The sequence below is a fragment of the Tupaia chinensis genome, unplaced genomic scaffold, assembly GCF_000334495.1.
Source record: "Tupaia chinensis unplaced genomic scaffold, TupChi_1.0 Scaffold000605_1, whole genome shotgun sequence".
In the NCBI taxonomy this organism is placed as follows: domain Eukaryota; kingdom Metazoa; phylum Chordata; class Mammalia; order Scandentia; family Tupaiidae; genus Tupaia; species Tupaia belangeri.
The window spans coordinates 2212691-2239769 of NW_006160123.1; the positions used below are offsets into that span (position 1 = coordinate 2212691).

Below are 27079 nucleotides of genomic sequence, written 5' to 3' on the forward strand. Positions count from 1 at the left end.
CAAAAAAAAAAAAAAAAACCACACACATGCTCTACAGCAAAATTCTCTCAAAAAAAGAAAAAAAAAAAAACTCTCGAAAAGAAAAAAAAAGACCTCTTTGTGGGGCTGGCTGGTGGAATGGTTGTTAAGGAGGCTGGACTACACATGGCTGGCTATATGGTTCAAGTCCTGGACCCAGGGACTTGAAAAATATGCTGGGCACTTCTACGTGCATGTTCAAAATTCCAAGAGGAGATCAGAGAAAGGATTACAGAGTGGCTATCCTCCACTGGGGGTGCCTTCTCACTCCCCACTCCCCCAACCACCCCATCTCTCTCCAGCGAGTGCAAACGCTCAACAAGAAATTTTAAAAATTAAAAATAAAAAAAATAAAAATTTTTTAATGAAAAAGAAAGACCTTTTTGTGTATAAAGCCTTTCTGTACTTAAGCTTAGGGAAAATCTTATCATGCCACAGGTTAATAAGTAACCTTGTAAGAAATCATTTTCAAAATGTGAATGAAGACTATTCTTTAATATTAAGAAAAAAAATATCCCATGTGACATATTTATTTATCTAAGGCAGGCTTGGAAATAATAGGTGACCAGGTTCCTACGGCTACCTAAAAAAGCGTCAGGCTCTGTGTACCCTACTGGAGAGATGAGGTATACAGTCTCTGAAGTGCCAGATAAACACACAGTTCAGAGACCTCTGAAAAGGAGAGTTCGGGAACCAGCAGTTAGCGTAATGGCTATGTTGCTGGACTCCCATGCAGTTGACCATGGTTTGAGTCCTGGACCCGGAGGCTTAAAACTCACGCCGGGAACATGTGCGTGCGTGCCCAAGATCCCGAGAGGAGAATGGAGGGGGAGGGATTGCGGCGTGGCCATCCCCCCTGGGGGGTGATTTCTTGCTTTCTATCTCTCTGTCTCTCTGTCTGTCTGGCGAGCACACGTGCCCTATAGCAAAAACCTCTCCAAAAAAAGAAAAAAAGGAGAGTTTGAAGGCTGGCTTATAAGCCTATTGGACTCAAAAGAACGACCTTTAATCCTGTAAGGTAACTTTACCGTTAATGGAGCAGTATTTGATGGAAAATGTGGGGAAGGTCTGAGGAATCAAGTAACATAAAATGTGCATCAGATATAAAAGCAAAGAGGTAAATGAGTACAGGTATCACTAGCATAATGTCCTGAGTAAAAGGGATCTGTGTGTCAATGGTCCACTTCCAAACATCATTCTTAAAAAGAATGTAAAAGCCCCAGCTCCTGTGGCTCAGTCAGTGGCACTCTGGACTGCAGCACTGGAAGCCAAAGGTTGACTGTGGTTTGAATCCTCTGCCTGGTCAACCTGAAACACTCCAAATATCTCAGCCCAGAATCCTGCTGAGTTGGAGGCCTGGGAGAGAAGAATCACAGAATGAACAGGCCGTGTTGGAGGGTGCTTCTTTTAATTTCTCTCATACACGTGCACATGCTATCATGAATAAAAAGAAATACATTGTCAGATGGCGGGACCAGCAACAGGTGTAATGGTTATGTCGCTGGACTGTCACGTAATTGACTACGGTTCAAGTCCTGGACTTGGCGACTTAAAACTCACACTAGGAACATGTGCATGTGTGCCCAAAATCCTGAGAAGAGGATGGAGGAGAGGGGATTGTGGTGTAGACAACCCTCATGGAGGGTGATTTCTCTCTCTGTCCCTCTGGTGAGCACACGTGCCCTATAGCAAAAATCTCCTTCAAAAAAAAAAAAAATTGTCAGATAGCACCTGCACTCAGAGAGAGACAGAGAGAGAAAATAAGAGAAAGTACTCTCTAATAGGGCATGGCCACACCATAATCCCTTCTCCATTTCCCCATTTTGATGGGATTCTGGTCACTCATGCATACTCATGCACACATATCCAGTGTGTTTTTCAAGCCATGCAGGCTGGGATTCGAACTGTGGTTGGCCATATGGGATCCAGCTCCCTTAATGACCAGGCTATAGGGCTGGCCAAAATATTTCTATTCTTTATGTTTTTTTTTTTTTTAATAATTGCTTATTTTATTTATTATTATTATTATTCAATTTGACCAAAGAGAGAGAAAGCAAGCTGCCAGGTCCAGGACTTGAACCACAGTTAGCCACAAGGGCATCCAGCACCTTAACCACCATGATAACTGCCAGGCTCAAAATATTCCTGTTCTTAGCAAATATATTCTGGAGCATTCACAGGAAAAGAGCCTAAATAGGCAACTTATCCTAAAATGGTTCAGGAATACAATTATGTAAACGTACACACAGAAAGGAATTATTTAAGTGGATGTATGTATGTATACGTGTGTGTACGAGACAGGGTGAGAGTGTGTTGCGCATGTGTGCACAGAGAGACAAGGGGGAGAGGAAGGGGGGAAATGTGTGGAGGGCAGAAGACGGGGGAGGGGTGTGAGAGACCACAGGTGCACAAGCTGCACTGTCCGGTGTGCACTGCAGCCGCTTGCCACGTGTGGCTAGGAGCACCTGAAAGTCTGACTGGACACTGTAAGTGTAGAACACACACTATTTCAAAGACTTTCTATGAGAAGAGAATGTAAACTATGTCGGTAATTTTTGATATAGATTATACAGATGGTCTTCGACTTAACAACTTCTAAAATTTACAATGGTGTGAAAAAATATACATTTAGTAGAAACCATACTTTGACTTTTGAGATATTTAACATTTTTTTATAATACAGGCTTTGTGTTAGATGACTTTGTCCAACTGTGGGCTAGTTAAGAGTTCTGAGCACTCTAAATACAGGCTAGGCTAAGCTATATTTGGTAGGTTAAGCATACTTACTGAATTAAATGTATTTTCTTTTAAAAAAATTCTATTACTTATTTATCTATTTGATAGCGGGTGTGTATGTTCTCCACAGTGAGACGGGGGAGAGGAGAAAGCACCTCCCATGGAGAATGGTCATGCCACATCCCTTCCCCACCTCTTTCTTTGGGATTTTGGGCATACACGCACATGCACTCAGTGTGTTTCTCAAGCTGTCAGATCTGGGACTTGAAAGACACAGTTGGCCACATGGAATGTAGGATGTGGCTGCCTTAACCACCAGGCTACATAGCCCTCTTCTTTTTTATTTATTTTTTGAATAAGTTTTTGCTATAGGGCGTGTGCACTCGCTAGAAAGATAGAGAGACAGAAAGTGAGAAATCACCCCCGGGGGGATGGCTACACCGCAATTCCTTCTCTTCCATTCTCCTCTTAGGATCTTGGGAACGGGAACACACACACGTGCCCAGCATTGAGTTTAAGCCATCGGGACAGGGACTCAAGCCATGGTCGACTACATGGGAGTCCAACGACATAGCTATTATGCCAACTGCTAGTCCCAACCTTCTTCTTTTTTTTTTTTTTTAAGTTCATTTATTTTATTTATGAGAGAGAACATATGGGCACATGTGTGTGTAGGGGGACCACTGTGTGGGGCTGAGAGGAACTCTGGACTTTGTCTCCTCATGCTCCAATTCCCTTCTCCTTCAAGCTCATCATGATTATGCGCACGTGAACCCAGCATGTTTTCAGGTCGACCCAGGATCATAACCCATGGTCAGCCATGTGGCTTCCAGCACTACAGTTCAGTATGTTACTTATCTATACTTCTAAGGCTGGGTCTGAAACAATCTTCAACTTTAGATATTTTCTTTTTTTTCCCGATATTTTTGCTATAGGGTGCGTGCACTTGCCAAAATAAAGACAGAGAGATAGAAAGCGAAAAATCACCCCCCAAGTGGATGGCCACACCACAATTCCTTGTCCTCCATTCTCCTCTCGGGATCTTGGGCACACACACCCACGTGCGCGCGCGTGATCCTGGCCTGAGTATAAGCCACTGGATCCGGGACTCGAACCACGGGCGACTACATGGGAGTCCAGCGACATAGCCATTACGCTAACTGCTGGTCCCCAACTTTTGATATTTCCTTTGTTTCTTTTTTTAAAGCACAGTGTCATTTATTTATTTTTAAATTATTTATTTAATTTGATTTAGTCATTCACTTTATTTTAACTTGGCCAGAGAGTGACACAGAGAAAGAGAGAGAGGGAAGGTGAGAAAGGAAGCCACCAGGTACGGGACTTGAACTGTGGTTGGCCATGTGGGAGTGTCCAGCACCTTAACCACCACACCACGTGCTGGTCCCAACTTTTGATACTTTCAATGTATAACCCTATCCTAAGTTGACGAGCTGTGTATTGAAATGACAATATTTTGGATATATGCGTTAAATAAAATACATATTGCTAAATTTACTTTACCTTGTTAATTTTACTTTTTCAACGAGGCTACTAGAAAATGAATAATTACATATTTGGCTTCTATGATTTTTTATTGGCTATTACTGAGAAAGTGAGAGCACACAAATGAGGGAAAATATTAATAATAAAATAAAAAGTGCAACTGGGTAAAAGATGTTTTTAAAATCAATGATAAACAGATTAAAGATAGAATTTTGGAGACAGGCTCACACCTATCTTAAGTTTAAAACAGGGAAGTGGTGGGCGTGGTGGCACCCGCCCTATGGTAAAACAGGGAAGTGCGCAGAACAGAAAGACACCCTAGATATGACAAAATGAAGGAAGCACAACGTAACTGGGGGAATCAAGGGCCGAGAAGACCCGATGGGTGTCATTATTCTGGACTAGCAATTAATTTAGGCAGAGACAGGCTCAGAAAGGAAGGCTGAAAACGACTGACTCACCCCTCTGGAAAGAAGGCATTAATGATCCGGTCCCCCAGTGGGTTGATAGCAAGTTCTGGAATCCTTTGGAAATCTTCCCGGCTGCCAAGAGAATCACTTTGAGTTAGAGAACATTGGCCCTTACCAAGAAATCCTTGTGTCTGAAACAGGATATAACCTAGCAAGGATATTACCTCCTGGAATGTACTTCTGTGGCAATTTATACCAAATAACTGCACAGAATAGCCCTTTAATAGCTGCCAAGTGTTTTTTGCACCAACTCAGGAGTGGAAGAAACCAGTTTTGACAATGCCACATTCCAGTGAATTCAGAACACGGGGTATGTCAACAAACCAACTGAGAAGCTGTCCTTAGTAAATGATTCCTTGAACATTACTACTTTGCACTTAGTTATCAAGTCTGGAGCGAACAGCAAATGGAAAGTATCAAACACCACAGAACGTCAAGAAAAGAAAAAAACACAGAGGGGCCTCCATACCCTTGTTAAGATCTACCGTGGGGTCAGCGGGTGGCATGGTGGTTAAGGTGCTGGACTCCCGTATGGCCAAATGTGGTTAGAGTCCTGGACTTGGCAGTTTGTTGTCCCATTTTCTCTTTCTGGTGAGCGTGCATTCCCTATAGTAAGTTAACATGGTAACAATAGGGACCAGCGGATGGCGTAACGCTTATATTGCTAGACTCCCACATGGTCCACTGTGGTTCGAGTCCTGGACCAGGAGGCTTAAAACTCAGGCCAGGTGTGTGTGCGTGCATGCCCCAAATCCCGACAGGAAAAGGGACTGCAGCGTGGCCATCCCCCCTGGCGGGGGGGGCTTTCTCGTTTTCTGTCTCTATTTCTGGCAAGCATATGTGCTGTATAGCAAAAATCTCTCTTAAAAATACAATAACAACAAATAAAATTAAATAATTCTTTAAAAAACTTTAAAAGACACAGGACCAATGGATGGTATAATGGTTACATCACTAGACTCTCATGTAGTCGACAGAAGTTTAAGTCCAGGACCTGGTAGCTTAAACTCACACCAGGCACATGTGAGTGTGTGCCCAAGATCCCAAGAAGAGAATGGAGAAGGGTTTGTGGCGTGATCATCGCCTCTGGGGGGTGACTTCTTGCTTTATGTGTCTCTGTCTCTCTGGTGAGTGCATGCACCCTATAGCAAAAATCTCTCTCAAGAAAAAAATTTTTTAAAGATGTAAAGCATCTATGAAATGCAAGTTAGAGGATGCGTGCATCCAAAGAAAGAATGTAACAGCCAGCTGATTTCCGTACTCCCTTGGGCTCGGTCTGGCTTTTCCTCCATTCCCTTCTATAGACTAAGGCGGGAGAAGTACTTAAGCCTCGAACACAGCAAGAGCAGTTACCCTCGCACACCCTGGAGGTGATGCTCAAGTGAGGATTATTAGTTACCGGTCATTACGCAGACGTCACGTGGTGCCTTCATTCTGTTTATGTATGCTATCTCATTTCTTCCTGCCCATGCTTTATCTATACCCTTTCACCCTTTCAGAATCAAGGAAACTGAGAGTCAGCGAGATAAAGTCATTTTCCAGTGCCACACAACTAAGTGGTGGAACTGTGACTTACATCTATGTAAGGGAAAGTATGTGTTCTTTTTCTAAAAACGTTTCTTCTCCAAATTAAACTTTTTTTTTTTTTTTTTTTTTTAAGGTTTTTGCTATATTGTCCATGCGTTTGCCAGAGTGACAGGGAAAAAGAGTGACAGGAAAAATGAGAAATCACTGACAGCTAGGGGGGTGGGAGGGAGATGGCCATGACACAACCCCTTCTCCATTCTCTGGGGATTTTGAGCACGCATGCTCATGTGCCCTGTGTGATTTTCATGCCATCAGGTCTGGGACTCAGACTGCAGTTGTCCATGTGGGAGTCCAGCACCTTAACCACCACACCACCCACTGGCCCCTAAACTTTTTTTTTAATTGCAGGAGGCTGCATGTGCTTGCCAGAAAGACAGAGATCCCAGCCATGTGAGATTCTGCTGCTTAACCTCCATGCTACCTGCTGGCTCTCAAAGACTTGTTTTAAATAATTATTTTATTTAACCTTATTTATTTTAATTGGACCAGAGAGAGAGGGGAGAGAGAGAGAGAAAGAGGAGAGAGAGAGAAAGTGAGAAAGCAAGCCTCCAGGACTCAAACCGTGGTTGGCCACATGGGGGTCCAGCACCCTTAACCACCATGCCACTTGCCGGCCTTCCAAAGACTTTTATTTTTTTTTTTTTGAGAGAGGTTTTTCGCTATAGGGCATGTGCGCTCGCCAGACAGAGAAAGACAGAGAGACAGAAAGTGAGAAATCACCCCCCCAGAGGGGATGGTCACGCCGCAATCCCTTCTCCTCCATTCTCCTCTCGGGATCTTGGGCATGCATACACACGTGCCCGGCGTGAGTTTAGGCCTCCGCGTCCGGGAGGCGAACAGCGGTCGACTACATGGGAGTCCAGCGACATAGCCATTACACTAACTGCTGGTCCCTCCAAAGACTTCTTTAAAAAGATATTTATTGAACATTTTGGGGGAGAGGAACTTTCTTTCAAAAAGTGTAATTTGGAGGGCCAGCCCCATAGCCTGGTTGTTAATGGAGCTGGATTCCACAGGGCTAACCATGGTTCAAATCCTGCCCCTGGAGGCTTGAAAAATATGCTGGGTGTGCGTGCATGCGTGCGTGCGTGTGTGTGTGTGTGTATGAGCCCCAAATTGCAACAGGATGGAGAAATGGAGGAGGAGAGATTGAAGAGAGAGCGTGTCCCAGTAGGGGGACTATCTCACTCTCCTCCTTTCTCTATGTCTGGAGAGCACACACATCCTCTCGCAAATAGAGAGAGAGAGAGAGAGAGAGAGATACAATTAAACTCAACACATAGTCCTGGGCTAGGAGACAGACTGCTACAAAGGGCATGATTGGGTAATGACTAAAAATGGAACATGAGCAGGCCAGCCCTGGAGCCTCATGGTTAAGTGAACCAGATCTCACATGGTTGACTAAGGTTAGAATTCTGGCCCCAGCAGCTGGACAAAATACTGAGTATGTGTCTGTGTACCCCAAATGCCAACCGGATGGAGAAATAGAAGAGAAGGGATTATAACATGCCTCTCTGAGGGGTGCTTTCTCCCTTTCTCTCTCTGTCTCTCTTGGCAACAACATATGCCATCTGGAAATTTTTAAAGACAGAACATGCACTATACAAAATATGAGATATTACATAATAGGACTGTATCAAAATACTAAATTTCTTGATATTGATCTGAGAATGTCCTTGTTATAAGACATAAAACACTGAAGTATATGACAAAGGTTAACAACAGGTGTATCAGGCTGTCAAGTGTATGAAAGTTCTCTGTGCTATTCTTGTAACTTTTCTTTTCTTTCTTTTTTTTTTTTTTTAGAGGTTTTTGCTACAGGGCACATGCGCTCGCCAGACAGACAGAGAGAGACAGAGAGACAGAAAGAGAGAAATCATCCCCCGGGAGGGATGGCCATGCTACAATCCCTTCTCCTCCATTCTCCTCTCGGGATCTTGGGCACACAATTGGTCCCAATTCTTGTAACTTTCCTTTGACTTTGAAATTATTTCCAAGTAGGGCCAGCCCTGTAGCCTAGTAGTTAAGGGAGCCAGATCCTACATGGCCAACTGGTTCAAATCCTGACTCCATCAACTTAAAAAAAAAACAATACCAGGAATGTGTTGTGGGTGTCCAAAATCCCACAGGATGAAGAAATGGAAAAGGAATTGCAGCATGGTCAAGTCGCATTAGTGGTGCTTTCTCCCCTTCTCCCTGTCTCCCTCAAATGAGCACATGCAACCTATTGCAAAAATCTAAATTTAAAAAAGAAAGATAGGGGCCAGCAGGCAGCATGGTGGTTAAGTGTGTTAGACTCCCATATGGCCGACCACGGTTTGAGTCCCAGAACTGGCAGCCTGCGCACTCCTTCACTCTCTCACTCTCTCTCTTTCTCGCTGTGTCCCTCTTTGGTCAAATTAAAAACAAATCAAATAATTCTTAAAAAAAAAAAAAAGAGAGAGAGAGAGAGATAAGAGAACTCCTTCACCTTTTTTGGTAGTAAATGCTAGTGAAGGCAGAAATCATGAAATGCTCCAATTTTCCCAGGAGTCTTCACACTCTGTTTCCCTTGTGGTTTAATATTTACATGGTGTTTAGTGAATTCAACAAGATTGTCTCCACTGTATTGGAGACACGGGTAGAAACTGACTAGTGGACCATGCGTAAAGCTCTGGAACAATAACTCTGGATTATAATCTTCCTTATCCATTTAGGATAGTAAGTTTTATATCAATAAATGAACCAAAGGAATCATTCATAAGGCAAGTAAATTGCTTAAGATAATAATAAAATGACTAAGGTTCTGATTATTTAATTCAGTAAACACGTACTAAGCTTCTATTACATAATTGGTTGTATAATACAAAGTTCATATTATCAGCAAAACATAGTTCCTCTTGTCTGCAAAGGTTAAGGAACAATAACTTCTCCCTTTGAAATAAAGACTACGGCTAATTTGAATTGCGTGGCCACACAACTCAGCTTAATTATCTAACAAGTAATTTAGCCGAGAAAAAGCACAGTTTAAATACCAAGTCTAGTATCAAGTGGTGGGAGCACAGTCGAGCCTGAACTCCTTCAGTTTCAATAAAAGGATACAGACTTGAACATCCACTCTCTCTCTCTCCCCCATTTTCTTGAAATTTGCTAGAAAGTGCATGTGCTGACTTGAGAGAGAGACAGAGACAGAGAAAGTGAGAATACATCCCCATCATGTGGGATAGTCATGCTGCAATCCCTTCTAAATTTCTCCTTTCAAGATCTTGGGCACACATGCCTGGTGTGTTTGTTTGTTTGTTTTGAGAGGATTTTGCTATGGGGTGCGTGCGCTCACCAGAAAGACAGAGAGACAGAGAGACAGAAAGTGAGAAATCACCCCCCAGGGGGGATGGCCACGCCACAATCCCTTCTGCATTCTCCTCTCAGGATCTTGGGAATGCACGCACACGTGCCCGGCTTGAGTTTTAAGCCACCAAGTCTGGGACACAAACCGTGGTCTACTATGTGGGAGTCCAGCGACATAGCCATTACGCTAACTGCTGGTCCCAAAATTAAGTAATTAAAAAATAATAATAATAAGGGACCAGCAGGTGGCGTGGTGGTTAAGGCGCTAGACGCTCCCATATGGCTGACCACGGTTTGAGTCTTGGATCTGCTGGCTTGCTTTCTCATTTTCTCTCTCTCTCTCTGTGTCTCTCTCTGGCCAAATTAAAACAAATGGGTTTGAGTCCTGGATCTGCTGGCTTGCTTTCTCACTTTCTCTCTGGTCAAATTAAAACAAATGAATGAATAAATTAATTAAATAAATAATTCTTTTAAAAAATTAATAAAAACACATAAAGGTAGCTTAGGTAGCACAGCCCTTAGAGTACTGGACTTCAGTACCAGCAGTCACATGGTTTACTGTGGGTTTGAACCTTTGATTGCCTGAAAACATCCCAGGCACAGGATACCCTCAATAGCTGGAGGGCTGGGTAGAGAGGATCACAGACAACGACAACCTATCAAGGGTTTTTCTCTCTTTTTCTCTCATTTTCATGCATGTATTTACATGTACACACACACTATAATTAAAAACAAAAAAAGGGGGCACCAGCAGGTAGCATGGTGGTTAAGGCGCTGGACATTCCCACATGGCCAACCATGGTTCAAGTCCTGGACCTGGTGGCTTGATTTCTCACTTTCTCTCTCCCTCTCTCTGTGTCTCTCTCAGGTTAAATTAAAAAAGAAAAAATAAAAAAAAAAAGTTAAATAAATAATTCTTTAAAAAAAAAAAAAAAAAAGGATATCTTCCCAAAAGCAAAGAGCCAGAAAATGTAAGAGAAAAGTTAAGTTGCAGCAGTCTAATAGCCAAACAACAAACATGCCATAAAAGAACACATACGGAAAAGAGAAGGAAGGAAATAATAATAAATAGTAATACCAACAGAAGAGACCCTTCCAGCCAGAGGGCCTATTTTCAGTCTGAGAAGGTTCCTCTAATGCTAAGTAATGAGTAATAAAAACCTACCAAAAGGTGAAACTTCAGAACAAGAGGAGATATTTGAAGCTTTCAGAGAATTTAAAAATAAAAGTAGGGCCAGCAGGTGATATAATATTTAAAGTGCTAGACTCCCACGGGGTCGACCACAGTTTGAGTGCCAGACCTGGCAGCTTGAAACACAGCACGCACATGTGAGCGCATGCCCAGAATCCCGAGAAGGGAATGGAGGAAAAGGGATTACGGTGTGGCCATCCACCCTGGGGGTGACTCCTCAGCTTCTCTCCTTCTCTCTCAGCCTCTCAGGTGAGCACGCACATCCTACAGCAAAAAAATCTCTCTCTCTCTCAAAAAAATAATGTTATCTACAAAAAGAATGAGAACTAGATGGTATCACGCTTCTCATTTGTGAAACTCCATTCTGGAATTACTGATACTACTGTGTGTACAGTAAATATTTGTCCAGGATATTTGAATCAACAGTCTCCTGGTTAAAGTTAGATGAAAAAAATGAAGATCAAAAACACTTAATGTTTGAGCAGATAAATAGCTACCCTTCAGGACACAATCTCCTAAAACGTGTCATCTTTCTTTAAGTGATAAATAACACAGCCAATTAGCAATTCCCACTGAAAATTTCTTTGCAGGGTTTAGCTGGTCTGTACTGTCCCCTGTAGTCAACTTAACCTGCATGATTTAATATCTAGAAGAATACATTTTTTAATTTTGATTTCTTTTGTTAAGTTTAATATAGGTCACATGTGCTCACTAGAGAAAGAGAGAGAGAAAGCAAGTCACCAGGTTCAAAACTTGAACCACAGTAGGCCATGTGGGAGTCCAGTGTCTTAACCTCCACACCACCTGCTGCCCCCCTGAAATTTTAAATTTTATTTTTTAAATTTTTGCCATAGGGTACGTGTACTCACTGGAGAGAGAGAGAGTGAAAGTGACAAATCACCCTGCAGGGATGGTCACACTGCAATCCCTTCTCCTCTAAGTCCTCTCGGTATTTGGGGCAGGCACACACATACGTCCGTCACGTTCCTCAAGTCACTAGGCCCAAGACTCGAATGGCAGAGCTGGTTATGTGGGACCATGCTCTAACCACCATGCCACCTGTTGGCCCTTTATTTTTTTTATTCATGAGAGAACACTTGTTCTACATATGTGAGAAAGTGAATGACAGTGACAGGGATAGAGAGAGAGATGAGCACTCTTTAGAGGGACTGCTCACTCCATGATTTCTGCAGTTCTCCAACCCTTCAGAGCTTCAGTACTGGCACATGTGTCTGGCATGTTTCGGGCTGACCGGCAGGGGATTTAAACCACAGCCACCATATGGAATCTGGCTTCTCTTAAGCGGTGCATCACGGCTCACCACACAGCTGACCCGGGGAAGATTTTTTTTTTTTTTGGAGAGTTTTTTGCTATAGGGCGCATGTGCTCGCCAGACAGACAGAGAGAGACAGAGATAAAAAGCGAGAAATCACCCCCAAGGGGGGATGGCCACACCGCAATCCCTTCTCCTCCATTCTCCTCTTGGGAACGTACGCACATGTGCCTGGCGTGAGTTTAAGCCACCGGGTCCGGGACGCTAACCGCAGTCGACTACGTGGGAGTCCAGTGACATAGCCATTATGCTAACTGCTGGTCCCCCCGTGGAGGATATTTTAAAAGCAAACTTTTACTGAAGCACAACATACATTCAGAAAAGTACACAAATCAAGGTTGGCCCCATGGCCTACAGGTTAAAGGAACCAGATCCCACATGACTGGCTGCTGTTTGAATCTTGATCCAGGTAGCTTGAAAAAAATATGCCAGTCACATGTGCAAGTATGTCAAAGACCTGACAGGATGGAGAAATGAAGGAGAGATTGCAGCGTGGCCACACCCCATTGGGAGATACTTTCTCCATCTCCTTTGCTTTCTCTGTCTCTCTTTGGTGAGCCTACATGCACTCTGGCAATTAAAAAAAAAAAAGCACACAAATCAAAACCATGTTGAAGTACGACAAAGTGGAGAGGAAACAAATGACCTAGACCACCTGACATGAACCAACTATAAAAAGCCTGTGTTTGGGAAAGGGCTGTGAAAAATGCAAACAGAGAGTTGAGATCTCTTTCTAGGACTAGACAGTACCCACCTAAACTAAGGCAAACCGGAATAAAGCAACAAGTACCCAGTGACAGAGTTAATGTCACTGTCTCGCTTAATCCACTTATGGAGCAATGACGCTCAAAGACCAGTGAAGACATGGTCCCCACCTTCCGTATGGTGGGTGCCTACCATGTCCACCCTTGGATAAATGCAGCTATTCCAACATTGCCAGAGCATTTCTGGTTTCTACGAGGGAAAAAAAAACACAAGCAAAGAAACTGCCTACCTGAGAGTCCCATTCTCTCCTTTGTCCAGGCTGGTGAAGCGGCTGTAGAGGCGCGTGATCTGACTGTGGGAAACTGAAGAGTATAAAGTTAGTCCCAGCTGAGAAAGTAGTCCTCCGCTCACACTGAGTCCACAGCCCACTGCTGAAGGTGTCAAACTGAGATGGGCAGATACCTTAACTCTGAGTCATCTTGGGAGTGTCAGAGTTTAAAAGCAAAAAAAAAAAAAAAAAAAGAAAGGTTTGGGGCTGGCAGATGGCATGGTGGTAGAGGTGCTGGACTCTCACATGGCTGACCATGGTTCGAGTTCCAGACCAGGCAGCTTGCCTTCTCACTTTCCCTTTCTCTCTCTGTAACTCAGCGGTAAAATTAAAAATAAATAATAACAATTGCTTTCCAGTGTAGGCCAGGCAGGATGGCTCCTGCAAAAAAGGGTGGTGAGAAGAAGGGCCGTTCTGCCATCAACGAGGTGGTGACCCGGGAATACACCATCAACATTCACAGGCGCATCCATGGCGTGGGTTTTAAGAAACGTGCCCCTCGGGCACTCAAAGAAACCCGGAAATTTGCCATGAAGGAGATGGGGGCTCCAGATGTGCCCATTGACACCAGGCTCAACAAAGCTGTCTGGGCCAGAGGAATAAGGAACGTCTCGTATCGAATCCGTGCGCGGTTGTCCAGAAAACGACACAAGGATGGAGATTCACCCAACGAGCTCTGTACTCTGGTGACCTACGTACCTGTTACCACTTTCAAAAATCTATAGTCAATGTGGATGAGAACTGCTGATTTTCAAATAAAGTTATAAAATCAATATAATAATAACAACAACAACAAATAAAATTAAAAAGAAAAAGAATGAAAGAAGTTAAAAAAAATAAACTAAATCAAGAGCCAACAAAATGGACTCTCACAAATGAAGTCTGGGCTTACCTAAAATTATGTATTAAGGGCAACAGGTGGCGTGTGGTTAAGGGCCCTGGACTCCCACGTGGCCGACTGTAGTTTGAGTCCTGAACCAAGAGGCTTACTTTCTCACCTTGCCTCTCTCTCTGTCTCTGTCCCTCTCTGATCAAAGTCCAATAAATAAAATTCGAGGAGAAGGGATTGTGGTGTGGTCATCCTCTCTGGGAGGTGATTTCTAACTTTCTCGCTCACTGTGTCTCTCTGTCTCTCTCTGATCAAAGTCCAATAAATAAAATTCGAGGAGAAGGGATTGTGGTGTGGTCATCCTCTCTGGGAGGTGATTTCTAACTTTCTCGCTCACTGTGTCTCTCTGTCTCTCTCTCCAAGTGAGCACACACACCCTACAGCAAAAACCTTAAAAAAAATTACTTTGTGTTAAGGGTGCCAGGTGGCCAACAGTTGGCATGGTGGTTAAGGCACTGGACTCCATACATGGCTGACCGCAGTTGGAGTCCCAGGACTGGCAGCTTGCTTTCTCACTTTCCCTCTCTCTGTTTCTGGTGAGTGCATGTGTCCTACAGCAAATTATAAAATAATGGGCCAGCAGGTGGCTTGATGGTTAAGATGCTGGCTGACCGCAGTTGGAGTCCCAGGACTGGCAGCTTGCTTTCTCACTTTCCTTTTCTCTCTCTCCTGTCTCTTTGGTCAAATAAAAAAATAATAACAACAGGGTCTGGCAGGTAATATGGTGGTTAGAATGCTGGACTCCCACATAGCCAACTGTGGTTTGAGTCCTGAACCTGGTGGCTTGCTTTCTCACTTTCCATTTTTCTCTCTCTCTTTCTCTGGTCAAATTAAAAAATAATAATAACAAATAAAAATAATTATTAACAAATAAAGTAATTATTTTTAAAGTAATAATTATAATAATAACTGAGGCCAGCAGAAGGCATAAAGGTCACGTCACTGGACTCCCACATGGCTGACTGTGGTTCAAGTCTCAGATCCGGAGGTTTGAAACTCATGCTGGGCGATGTGCGTGTGTGCCCAGGATCCCAGGAAGAGAATGGAAAAGGTACTGCAGTGTGGCCATCCCCTCTGGGGAGTGATTTCTCACTTTCCCTCTCACTATTTCTGTTTCTCTCTCCCCCCGGCAAGTATATGCACCCTAAAGCAAAAACCTCTAAAATAATAATAATAAAATAAAATAAATAATCCTTTTTTAAAAAAAGACTGTGTTAAGTACCAGGTGGCTAAGATTTAACAAAACCAAGACAAATTTATTTTAAAAGGAAATCGTGAGACTTTCATATATCGGTGCTCTGATCTAAGGACTCTAAAAATGCATACTTTGATTAAAAACATGTATCCAGCAGGTGGTGTGGTGGTTAGGGCGCTGGACACTCCCACATGGCCGACCACGGTTTGAGTCCCAGACCTGGTGGTTTGTTTTCTCCCTTTCCCTGTCTCTCTCTGGTCATATTAAATCAAATTAATGAATAAATAAAGTTAAATAAAGAATTCTTTAAAAAACAAAAAAAACATGTAGCTGTTAATCAGCTTAGTGGTTCAGGCAGGCAATGCTGAGGAGGTAACTTTTTTTTTTTTTTGAGAGGTTTTCGCTATAGGGCGTATGCACTCGCCAGAAAAACAGAGACAGAGAGATAGAAAGTGAGAAATCACCCCTCTGGGGGGATGGCCACGCCACAATCCCTTCTCCTCCATTCTCCTCTCGGGATCTTGGGCACGCACGCACACGCGCCCAGCGTGAGTTTAAGCCACCAAGTCCGGGACTTGAACCGCGGTTGACTACATGTGAGTCCAGCGACATAGCCATTACGCTAACTGCTGGTCCCAGTATTAACATCTTATATAACCTGCACCAAGCATTGGAGGCTTTATCTTCTCTGTCAGGACTGACCTTTGGGTAACAGATCACCACAGCCTTGTATCAGCTCTTTTCTGAGGCTATGAGTGCCACTGAGTTCCCAGAAAATGGCCTGTCTCCAAGGAAGCACATGAGGCAATCTGTAAAATGGTCATGCTATCACCGGACAACGCCTACAAAAAACGATTTCATTCCTCACGCTGGATTAACTCCGTCATCCAGGCACGAGCTGACGATTAAATGAAGTAACAGGCCAGAACAGGGACCCAGCAGTAAACCCGGTGCCTGGCAATGCTGCGGGCACGTGCCAAGGTCCTTGCTGCACTCCTGGGCTCCCCCGTCCGTGCCAGGCTCGTGTGCCCTGGACCTGCTGGCTGAGGCCAGGCATGGACAGCAGGATGAAGACCCTGTTGGTGGGACCAGCAGTTAGCGTAATGGCTATGTCGCTGGACTACCACATAGTCGACTGCAGTTCGAGTCCCGGACCCGGTGGCTTAAACTCACGCCTGGTGCGTGTGCGCCCTATAGCAAAAACCTCTCCAAAAACAAACAAACAAACAAAGACCCTGTTGGGGGTGCCAGTCCCTCTTTTATGTCTCTGTCTCCCACTCCTGGGAGAAATAGATACATAAATTTTAAGGAAAAATGAGGCAATAACTGCAGGTAAATAAAACCTCGAAAGTGCAAAAGGCATTTCTGGGAATTAGTTGCTTCTCACGGTAGAACAGAAGTAAAGGGGGGGGAATAAAGCCTAGAGTTACTGTAGTAGGAAAGACAACCCTAAAAAGGGTGTGACAATGTGAACTTTGTCCCAGACTGTACTTTAAGGGACTTAAAGGGGTGTCTGAAGTAGTTTTGATAGCTGTCCTCCACCCCCAGCTCATGAAACAAAAATTTACTTGCAGTATTGGGAACAATGGGACAAAGTAAACAGGGACAAGCAGGAGAAGCAGGAAGGAGCGGCTGTGAATTCCTCAGTGCTGAGTTTTCGCCCTGGAACTCCGTGTACTTGCGCTCGGCACTGGGTCTGTCCTGCTCCAGTGCTCTAAGAGGAGCAGAGAAGGGGCCAGAATCACTCCCAGCAGGGCAGCGCCAGCAGGCGCCCCCACTACGGCAGCATCTGAGGACCATTCTGCAGCCAGGCAGGTGCGAACAGCTCACTGTAAAGAGCACACACTCGTGAGGGTCAGGCAGACAGATTCTGATCCCATTCACAGCACCGCTGCTTGCCAGTGATGAAAGGAAAGTGCTTGGCAAAGTGCCTGGCACACGCTCAGCTCGCCAGGTAAGCTACCGTCCGGGGCCATGGAGGTACAGCCGTACCGCTGTGCTAATTACTCTCCACTTTCCTCCCAACTTCCAGTCACAGCCCTTTCCTTAGGAACCTGGCCAGTTTATGCTGGCTCTGGCCGTAGGTCACAAAGGCTGCTCTTGTACTAAAGTTCCCTTTAGTTTAGCAAAAAGTCAGTCAGTTAAACAATTACTAAGTTTCCCAAAAGATTTTTTTTTTTTTGGAGAGATTTTTGTTGTAAAGGTATGAGCACTCACTGGAGAGACAGAGAGATAGAAAGTGAGAAATCACCCCCCCGCAGGGATGACCATAACATAATCCCTTCTCCTCCATTTTCCTCTCGGGATTTTGGGATGCACACGCACATGCCCAGCATGAGTTTTAAGCTGCTGTGTCTGGGACTCGAACCACTGTTGACTATGTGGGAGTTCAGCAATATAACCATTATGCCATCTGCCGGTCCCTCCAAAAGATTTTTTTGGAAAAAAAAAATTTTTTTTTCTTTTTGGAGAGGTTTTTGCTATAGGGCGCATGCACTCACCAGACAGACAGAGAGAGACAAAGAGACTGAAAGCAAGAAATCACCGCCCCGGGGGGATGCTCACGCCACAATCCCTTCTCCTCCATTCTCCTCTCGGGATCTTGGGCACGCATGCGCACGTGCCCGGCGTGAGTTTTAAGACACTGGGTCCGGGTCGTGAACCGCAGTTGACTACGTGGGAGTCCAGCGACATAGCCATTACGCTAACTGCTGGTCCCAGAAAAAAATGAAATTTGCTCACAATCGCAACACAGCCAGTTCATTTCTTCATACACTATCTACAATCAGTCACTTATTTACGATATATAGTTGTAATAACTTATTTTTCATTTAATAAGTCCTAATTTTTCTATATTGCTTTGGAGTCCTCTTTAATAACTGTATAATATTTAGCCCACTGGATCAGTTTTAGTGTTTAGAGTACTATGTATTTCCTTGAAGAAGGGAAACATGAAATTGTATTTTTAGTTTTACTTCTTTAAAAAAAAATGCACACAGTGGGCCAGCAGGTGGTGTGGTGGTTAAAGGTGCTGGACTCACATGGCTAACCACAGTTGAGTTCCGAACCTAGTGACTTGCTTTCTCACTTTCCCTCTGTCTTTCTCTGATCACACTGGAAAACAGTAATAATAATAATAATAATAATAATAATAAATGAAGTTAAATAAAAAATTATTATTTAAAAAATGCACATGATAAAATGCAAATTGTACAAGAGCACACAACTTGAAGTCTCCCTAACACCCCGATTCTCCAGTCTCCCATGCAAGAGGCAAACACGATGACCAGACTTGTATTTTTGAATGTCTACAAATTCTCTATGTGTATCTCTAAAAATGTACAGTAGTTTACACAATTTTAAAACTTGAAGGAACATTATCTATTCCAACCTCATCAACTAACAAATGAGTCATTAGACATCTTCTGAGTATAGATCTTTATCTAAAAGAATTGGGCATTTTAACTTTTTTTTTTTTTTTTTTTTTAGTTTTTGGTATAGGGCATGTATGCTTGCTAGAGAGGTAGAAAGAAAAAAAAGATAGGGAGGGAAAGTGAGAAATCACCCCCCAAGGGGACGGCCACACCACAATCCCTTCTTGTCCTCTCAGGATTTTGGGCACACGTGCACAGTGTATTTTCCAAGTTGTCAGGTCTGGGACTCAAACCTGCGTACTTTGGCCATGTGGGATCTAGCCACCTTAACCACCATGCCACCCAGTTGACCCTGAGCACTGAAACTTCTTACAGTATCATTTCAAATGCCCTCCATAAGTACTGGTAGGACATTATACCTCATATTTCGGGGCGGGGGGTCAGTTTATAGCTGCCTGGATTCATAAGTTACTGATATGCTTAAAATACATATGTAAATAGGAGCCAAAACAATCATGAAACAGCTCACGGCCTCCACAGTGAACTGGGCTATGTGGAAATCGGTAATGGAATGTACAACCAAATGTCAACGTGAACATTACTCAATATGGTTGCATATGAACCATCGCCTAAATTTCAGAACTAATTATAATGACCATTTCAAAGACTCCTGTTAACAAAAAGAAGAGGAGAAAACTTTAATCTAGGTGCAAAGTCCACTGTGACAGAAAACTTGAAGCAAACCCCAAGGTGCAGAACTCAGAACTACCCCAATCCGCATAGAAAGGAGCTACACAATTCATGTGTAGAAAGGTGTCCGAGCTCCAAGAATGCAGGTCGGACATATTTCCAGGAACCTATTGTCACACGGAAGCACTAAGCTAGAGGGACAGGTGCCCAAAACCTACACCATTCCTGGTAACCCAAAGGAAGTCTCTGGAGTTGACAGATACTCAGAAAAGCTGTGTGTGTGGACACATCTTGAATGAAACTGTTTTTCTCCACTGATGGGCAAATAACTATTGTAAGCTGTTTAAAGATTATTTAAAAGTCCCTGCTAACTTGCCTGTTTTGTTTGTACTTTTCTGACTATCATCACTGTTTTGTGCTCAGAGAAGAAAGGCATATCAGAGAAGCGCCAAGCATCAAGAAGGGATGGCTGAAGGAAGAATAAAACAAAGAGTAAGAAAAAAGTTACTTTGCCCTTGCTTTTATCCTAAATCTTAATGGAGAAGAACAGACTGATAATCTAGTACAGCAGAAAAGTATATCCAAAGGTAGTTCTAGATAAAAGATTGGGAAGTTGAAGCCTTCCTTCCCAACCACTCCTCCGGAACACTCTACGCCCCAACATTTACCTGACACCAGGACTTCAAGATCTGGTCTATACCTTTTGGCATTAAAATTGACCTAAGGGACCAGCAGGAGACATCGTGGTTAAGGTACTGGGACACTCCCACAAGGCTGACCACAGTTTGAGTCCTAGACCTGGTGGCTTGCTTTCTCACTTTCCCTCTCTCTGGTTAAATTTTTTAAAATAAATAAATAATAAAAATTAAATAATTATTTAAAAAAAAAACACACAACTTAAAAGGGCCAATGGGTGGCATGGTGGTAAAGGTGCTGGACTCCCACATAGCAGACCACAATTCGAGTCCTGGATCCAGTGGCTAGAAAAATCACGCTGGGTGGGGCTGGCAGGTGGCATGGTAGTGAAAGGCAATGGATTCCCATACGGCTGACCACATGGTTCGAGTCTCAGACCTGGCAGCTTGCTTTTTCTTTTTCTCTTGCTCTGTCTCTCTCTGGTGAAATTTAAAAAACAATAATAACAAATGAAATTAAATAATTAAAAAAAAAAGAAGAAAATCACACTGGATGTATGTGTGCTTATGCCTAAAACCCCAAGAGGAAGATGGAAGAGAAGGGATTGCAGCATGGCCATCTACCCTGGGGGGGATTTCTCACTTTTCCTCTCTCTGTCTCCGTTGAGTCTACAAGTCCTACGGTAAAAACCTGAAGAAAATAAAAATGATATTACATGAAGCAAACAGGACCTACTTTCTTATGACTGGGGAACTCTGAACATAGACTGAATGGTAAATAAGATTACAGAATCACTGTCAGCTTTGTTAGGTGTGATTATAGTATCGTGGTCATGTAGGAAAAATCTCTTTTCTCAGGAGATACCTGCAAAGTATTTTACCCCAAATCAGCTAGAGGTATTAGTTATCTGTGCGTTTCCATTTCACTAAGAGACAGAAGGCCAGCAGGGTCTTTGGTAGTGACAGAACCTTCTGGTTTTATGGCATACGAGTGAGGCCGAGGTGGGGGACTAAGGCTACATTTGGAGTCAGTAGCAACCTGAGGTTGAACTTCCACTTACATTGTAGCCCAGGAAACTGTTCTCAAGGAACTGCCTTTGTCAGGCGTGTGTTCTTTACTGGAGCAAGAGAGCAACTCACCCTAGCTCTATCACCACTACGCCCTTTCACACAAAATCATTTTTTAAAAGAATCATTTAATTTTATTTATTCATTCATTTATTTTAATTTGATCAAAGAGAGAAAGGGAGAGAGAAAATGAAAAAGCAAGGCACCAGGTCCAGGACTCGAACCGCGGTCAGCCATGTGGGAGTGTCCAGCACTCCAACTACCACAATACCTGCTGGTCCCCAAAACAAAATCTTACTAGTCTATTCAACTTATTTTCCTAAACCTGTCCAAATAACACATGACACACACCAGGAGGTAAAAGCCTAAAAATAAATTAACAACTCATTACTACTTAGTTGGATGTTTCTCACAGAAAAGGTTTCAAGCAATTCATAGCCAGGTTATTGCTATAATTAAGTGAAATAAGGGTGGAGATGACAGAAACTTGATATTTGTAACCTGGGAATTATATCTTTTTTTTTTTTTTGAGGTTTTAGACATGGGGCATGTGTACTCATCAAAGAGAAAGAGAGAGAGAGAGGAAGGTGAAAAATCACCCCTGGTGAGATAGCCCTTCTCCTCCAATCTCCTCCTGAGATTTTGGGCACACATCCATGCATACACATCCAGAGTGATTTTCAAGCCACAGATCCAGAACTTGAAGGATAGTCGGCCATGTGGGAGTCCAGAGCCTTAACCACCATGCCACTTGCTGGCCCCAGGAAATTAGATCTTTTACTTAAATGAGCTTTAATTTATCGAAAATCAGAAGGTTAAAAGAAGCATGAAAAAAGCAGTAAAATTACTTCTTTAAAAAAAATAATTCAGGCAGGGACTAGTAGTTAGCGTAATGGCTATGTTGCTGGACTCCCATGTAGTAGACCGTGGTTCAAGTCCTGGACCCGGTGGCTTAAAACTCATGCCGGGCGCGTGTGTGTGCGTGCCCAAGATCCCAAGAGGAGAATGGAGGAGAAGGGATTGCGGCGTGACCATCCCCCCTGGGGGGGGGTGATTTCTCACTTTCTGTCTCTCTGTCTCTCTCTGTCTGTCTGGCGAGCACACGCGCCCTTTAGCAAAAACCTCTCAAAAAAAAAAAAAAAAAAGAAATTCAGGCTAGCAGGTAGCATGGAGGTTAAGGTGGCTTGATCTCACATGACTAGCTGCAAGTTCAAGTCCCAGACTCAGAGGCTTGAAAATCACACCAGGCATATATGAGTGTGTGCCCAAAATCCCAAAAGGAGAGTGGAAGAGAAAGGACTGCGATGTGGTCTTCCCCCTTGGGGGTTAATTTCTCACTCTCCTCTCTCTGGTGAGCATACCTGCCCTATAACAAACTAAAACATGAAAGAAAAAAACAAAACTCTAGAGCCAACTGGTGGCATGGTGGGCTGGTGGCATGTTGGTTAAGTAACTGGTCCCACATGGCCAATAGCGTGGTTTGAGTCCTGGATCCAGCTGCTAGAAAAGCATGCTAGCCCTGCGTGCATGTGTCCAAATCCTATAAGAAAAATGGAGAAGAGATTCCAGTGTGACAGTCCCTCATCTAGTGGGAGAGGGGGTGCTTAAAAAAACCCAAAAACTTGGAGGACCAGCAATTAGTGTAATCGCTATGTCACTGAACTCCCATAGAGCTGACCGTGGTTCGAGTCCCAGACCTGGTGGCTTAAACTCACGCTGAGAGCGTGTGCTTGTGTGTCCAAGATCCTAAGAGGAGAATGGAGGACAAGGGATTGTGGCGTGGCCATCCCCCAGGGGGGTGATTTCTCTCTTTCTATCTCTATGTCTCTCTCTGTCTTTCTGGCGAGCACACGCACCCTATAGAGAAAACCTCTCCAATAAATAAATAAATAAATAAATAAATAAATAAATAAAACAAACTTGGGACCAACAGGTGGCATGGTAGTTAAGGCACTGGACACTCCCACATGGCCAATCATGGTTCGAGTCCCAGACCTGGTGGCTTGCTTCCTCGCTTCCTCTCTCTGTCTCTCTCTCTGGTCAAATTAAGATCAATGAATGAATAAATAAAATTAAATAAATAATTCTAAAAAAAAACAAAACGAAACAAAACAAAAAAAAACTTTGGCAGTCAGCTGATGGCACAGTGGTTGGGGAGAATGATCCCACATGGCCTACTGGGTAGTTCAAGTCCCTGACTGGCAGCTTAAGAAACACATTGGGGGGCCAGCAGTTAGCGTAATGGCTATGTCGCTGGATTCCCACATCATCGACCACGGTTCGAGTCCCGGACCCGGTGGCTTAAACTCATGCCAGGCGCGTGTGCGTGCGTGCCCAAGATCCCGAGAGGAAAATGGAGAAGGGAATGCGGCATGGCCATCCCCCCTAGGGGGTGATTTCTCGCTTTCTGTCTCTGTGTCTCTGTCTGTCTGGTGAGCGCACGCGCCCTATAGCAAAAACTTCTCCAAAAAAAAAAAAAAGAAACACATTGGGAGGACCACCAGGTGGAGTGGAGGAAGCTAAGCACTGGATTCCCATCACAGTTCGAGCCTGTACCAGAAGTTTAAAAATCACACTGGGTGCATGTGTGCACATGCCCAAAATCCTGAGGAAAATGGAGAAAGGACTGCAGGGTGGCCATCCACCCCTGGGGGATGACTGCTCACTCTCCGCCTCTCAGTTCTGTCTCTCGCTGGTGAGTGCACACGCCCTATGGCAAAAAGCCTAAAAAAAAAAGGAAAAAAAAACATGCGGGGTATGTGCGCATGGACATACCCAAAATCCTGAAAGAAGAAATGGAAGAGAAGGGATTGCAGCGTTGCCATCCCCCATGTCAGATACATCCTCACCTTCCCTGTCTTCCTCTGTCTCTCTACAGCTAGGGCATGTGATCTCTAGCAAAAATCAGAAACACTGCTCTGGGGATGGCCCTGCAACCTGGGTTAAGAGAAGCCAGATCCTACATAGCCAAATGAGGTTGGAGTCCTGGCCCCAGCAGCTTGAAAATCACACAGGGCTTGTGTGCACACCCGAAATCCTAACAGCATACAGCAATGAGAGAGAAGGGACTACGGTGTGACCACACGGACTGGGGGGATGCGTTCTTCCTTTATTCCCCTCTTCTCTGTGTCTCTGATTCTCTGCCAAGAGTACATACCCTCTGGCAATTAAAAAAAAAAAAAGTTAAAAATCAATCTGCTAATGGGCATGAGCTGGATAAACGGACGGCTCAACTGCCAGGGCAGAACAATGCCTTTGTAGCGGGCTGGGGAAATAGCTCCTGGAAGCCACCCAAAATGCCCTAGGTCAATTTATCTCAATCTAATCTGTTCATGCTTGCATCAAGGCCCAATTCCTGTCCTCCACAAGGCCAGCCTGCAAGGACTCTCTCTTCCCTGAATTATGAAGGTGGGTGCCACATAATTTCAGTTCTGCATGCCATGATGCTAATCATAACTCCCTTGGACTTATCTCTCCAACTAGGCTGTGGGTGTTTTGTCACCATCTGCTCTGAGTCCCACAGTACTGCATAGACACTGTGCAAATGCAGTAGGCTTCCTGGCTCAATACCTCAGGTGCACTGGCTGTGGCTGAGAACCTCCCTCCTGTTTGACTCACTCTTTGGCAATGAGATACAGCTCTTCCGGGAGTACTCAGTTCTATCGGTCTTCAAGTCACGTGACAAAAATAATCCAGAGTCCTAAAGCATCCAGGCCCTCCTCATTTGGTCAAATGTAAATAAACTATGTTAGGATTACTGCTTCCTTCATTCTGAGGCAAAAAAGACATTTCCCATTCTCACTGTGGTTCACGCTTCTTTATTCTGTGATTCTTTCTTCTAAGCACCAATGCTTTAACTCAGTGGCACCCTAGACCTACAGTACTCATTACATTTCACAAACGTGGCCAGAGGCCATGACCACAAAATGTAATAAAATGCTTGGTGAATCTAAACTGCCTAGATTTCTACTCCTGGAGTGACAGTAATTCATATAATGACCATAAGGTCAAGTGGCCAAACAAATAGTACAAATTATAAATAGCTTTCTGCTTTCTGTCATTCATTGCATTGGCAGGTGGTGAGGTGGTTACATGGGGAAGTTTAATGGCTATATGTTAGGGGATGCTGAAAGGAGAAAACCAATCTGACAAAGGGTGGGGCTAGGTAACATCCCTTCCTACTTGTAGATTCTGGAAACCTAAACTTGTCAGGGAGTACAGCACAGCCAACACTGCCTGAATAATTCTATACTATGTGCACATGGGCCGGAGTTAGTTACCGGTCATGTCATTATCTAAGACGGGTATCATGAAGAGACAGCTTGGATGCTTACATAATTCATAACTCAACAAGACTCATAAAGGACTGCTAAGAAGAGAAACGACTATATTTATCAATACAATGGTACCGGCCATTGCATCAGGGGCAATTCGCATACAGGATGGTGTTTTACAGAGCTTCTCAATTCCCAAGCACTGTTGCTCTTTTGTTCAGGCTAAGGAGGAAGAAGAGACTCAACTATAATATAAATCAGTTCCTAGTACAAACTCACACTGAGGTTTTGGAGCGCATCCAGTTTCAGTAGCGACAGCACAATAGAAATCAATACACATGAAATTAGGACAGCAAGTATTTTCAGTGTAAGGGAAAACGCTGGCGGTCACAGCACCTGTGCTTTTGTTCTCAACTTGGGGCTGAAATGTCTCACGCTCTCAATGAGAGGGCTCCACTCAGCAGGTCAAGTCTTCCACAGCCTCACTACATGGTTTTGCTTTCTGGGTTTACTTTTACAGTCTGTGGCAAGGACTGATTTGTGATTTCCCACAGCTGTCAGTGGTTTTAGGTCTTTGCCCACAAACGTCACAGAAACATTGTTTTTGCAAGATCCACCTAACAGTTCCTGAATTTGCTTCTCGGGCTTTATCTATGTTGAGAATCCCAATTAATGTTGAAGGCTGGTGCGAGAAAAGACTAAGCAAAGGAGTTCGGGCGCTTCCATGGGCAAGTGGGGAAAAAGACGAGTGTCTGCGCTCTAGAGCGTTCAAGACTCCCACCTCTGGGAGGAAGGACAGCCTTTAAGAGCTGAACCCCGCTCCGGGAAGCCGCAGCTAGAACAGGTCCTCCGACCCTCGGTCCCACGAACCTCCAGCGCTGGAGGCTTCTCGGGACCCCAAATGCACCGGAACCCCCAATTCCAGACCTCAACCACAGCCGCCGCTGGTTTTAAGGCCAGTCGGCAGCGCCCAGCCGCGTTCCCACCCCCAACCCGAACTCACAGCCAGTCTCCTTCTTGATCTCCTCGAGCTCTTCGTCCCGCAGTAGCGTGGAGGCCCGAGACCCCATCACGGTGCCGGGAGCTCGGCCGGGAGCAGGGGCGCCAGAAGCGACAGAGGCGGGAAGGAGGGGAATAAGGGCTAGGGGTCAAGAAGGGAGAGGGCAGCGTTCCTACTGCGGACCAGGGAGGGAACCCAGGGGTGGTGAGCGAGTGGGAGGGCGGTCCCACGGGCCAGCCAATCAGGAACGAAGCTGCGCCCTGCGCAGGGCCGACGTCGGCGCTCGCGGTTCCAGTTCCAGCCCCCGAATGAATCAGCCCCGCGCCAGCCCGAGTCCAGCTGGAGACGGCCCCGCCCCCGGAACCGCGGCAGCCACCGGCCTTAAAGCGGCGATGCCACTCTGGCGCTACCGACCACAATTAAAAGGGCAGCTCCACCGGCCCACTGGGTCCCAAGGAACCAGCCGCGGACAGCGCTGACGACTTGTTTCTCGCAGGACGTTAACCGCAGTAAGCATATGCCGCCCTACAGGTGGCACGGATTGTGAGAGAAACAATGAAAGCAGACAGACAAAAAGTTCGCGTGCAGGCACCTTAGGGTGTGTCCCCTGGGAACTGCACGGCGGGAGTCGCACCCCTTGTTTTCCTGGGCCGCCTTCTCTCCTCCCGGCTGCAGGGGGCGCGAGAGAGCCCGCCTCGCGCCGATTGGCTCCGCGGGGGGGCGGGGCTCGACGCTCTGTCCCCCCCTCTGCCGTT

At 44.6% G+C, this 27079-nt stretch overlaps 2 protein-coding genes and 1 pseudogene across 2 annotated transcripts in view; 2 read left to right on the forward strand and 1 right to left on the reverse strand.

Moving 5' to 3' along the window:
- CHP1 (calcineurin like EF-hand protein 1) overlaps positions 1-26523 on the reverse strand; it is a 50174-nt gene extending 23651 nt beyond the window's left edge. The window contains exons 1-3 of the mRNA XM_006158674.3: positions 26328-26523; positions 13161-13233; positions 4719-4799 (exon numbers count right to left, since the gene is read on the reverse strand). Of these exons, the coding sequence (XP_006158736.1) occupies positions 4719-4799; positions 13161-13233; positions 26328-26394 (221 nt within the window). The 5' untranslated portion in view covers positions 26395-26523. The remainder of the gene's footprint in view (positions 1-4718; positions 4800-13160; positions 13234-26327) is intronic.
- On the forward strand, positions 13427-14228 carry LOC106736004 (60S ribosomal protein L31 pseudogene; annotated as a pseudogene).
- A 135-nt stretch (positions 26524-26658) lies between the features above and the next one.
- Positions 26659-27079, forward strand: part of EXD1 (exonuclease 3'-5' domain containing 1) — a 50349-nt gene continuing 49928 nt past the window's right edge. Inside the window, exon 1 of the mRNA XM_014591667.2 lies at positions 26659-26833. The gene's annotated coding sequence lies outside the window, so the exon portion shown is untranslated. The remainder of the gene's footprint in view (positions 26834-27079) is intronic.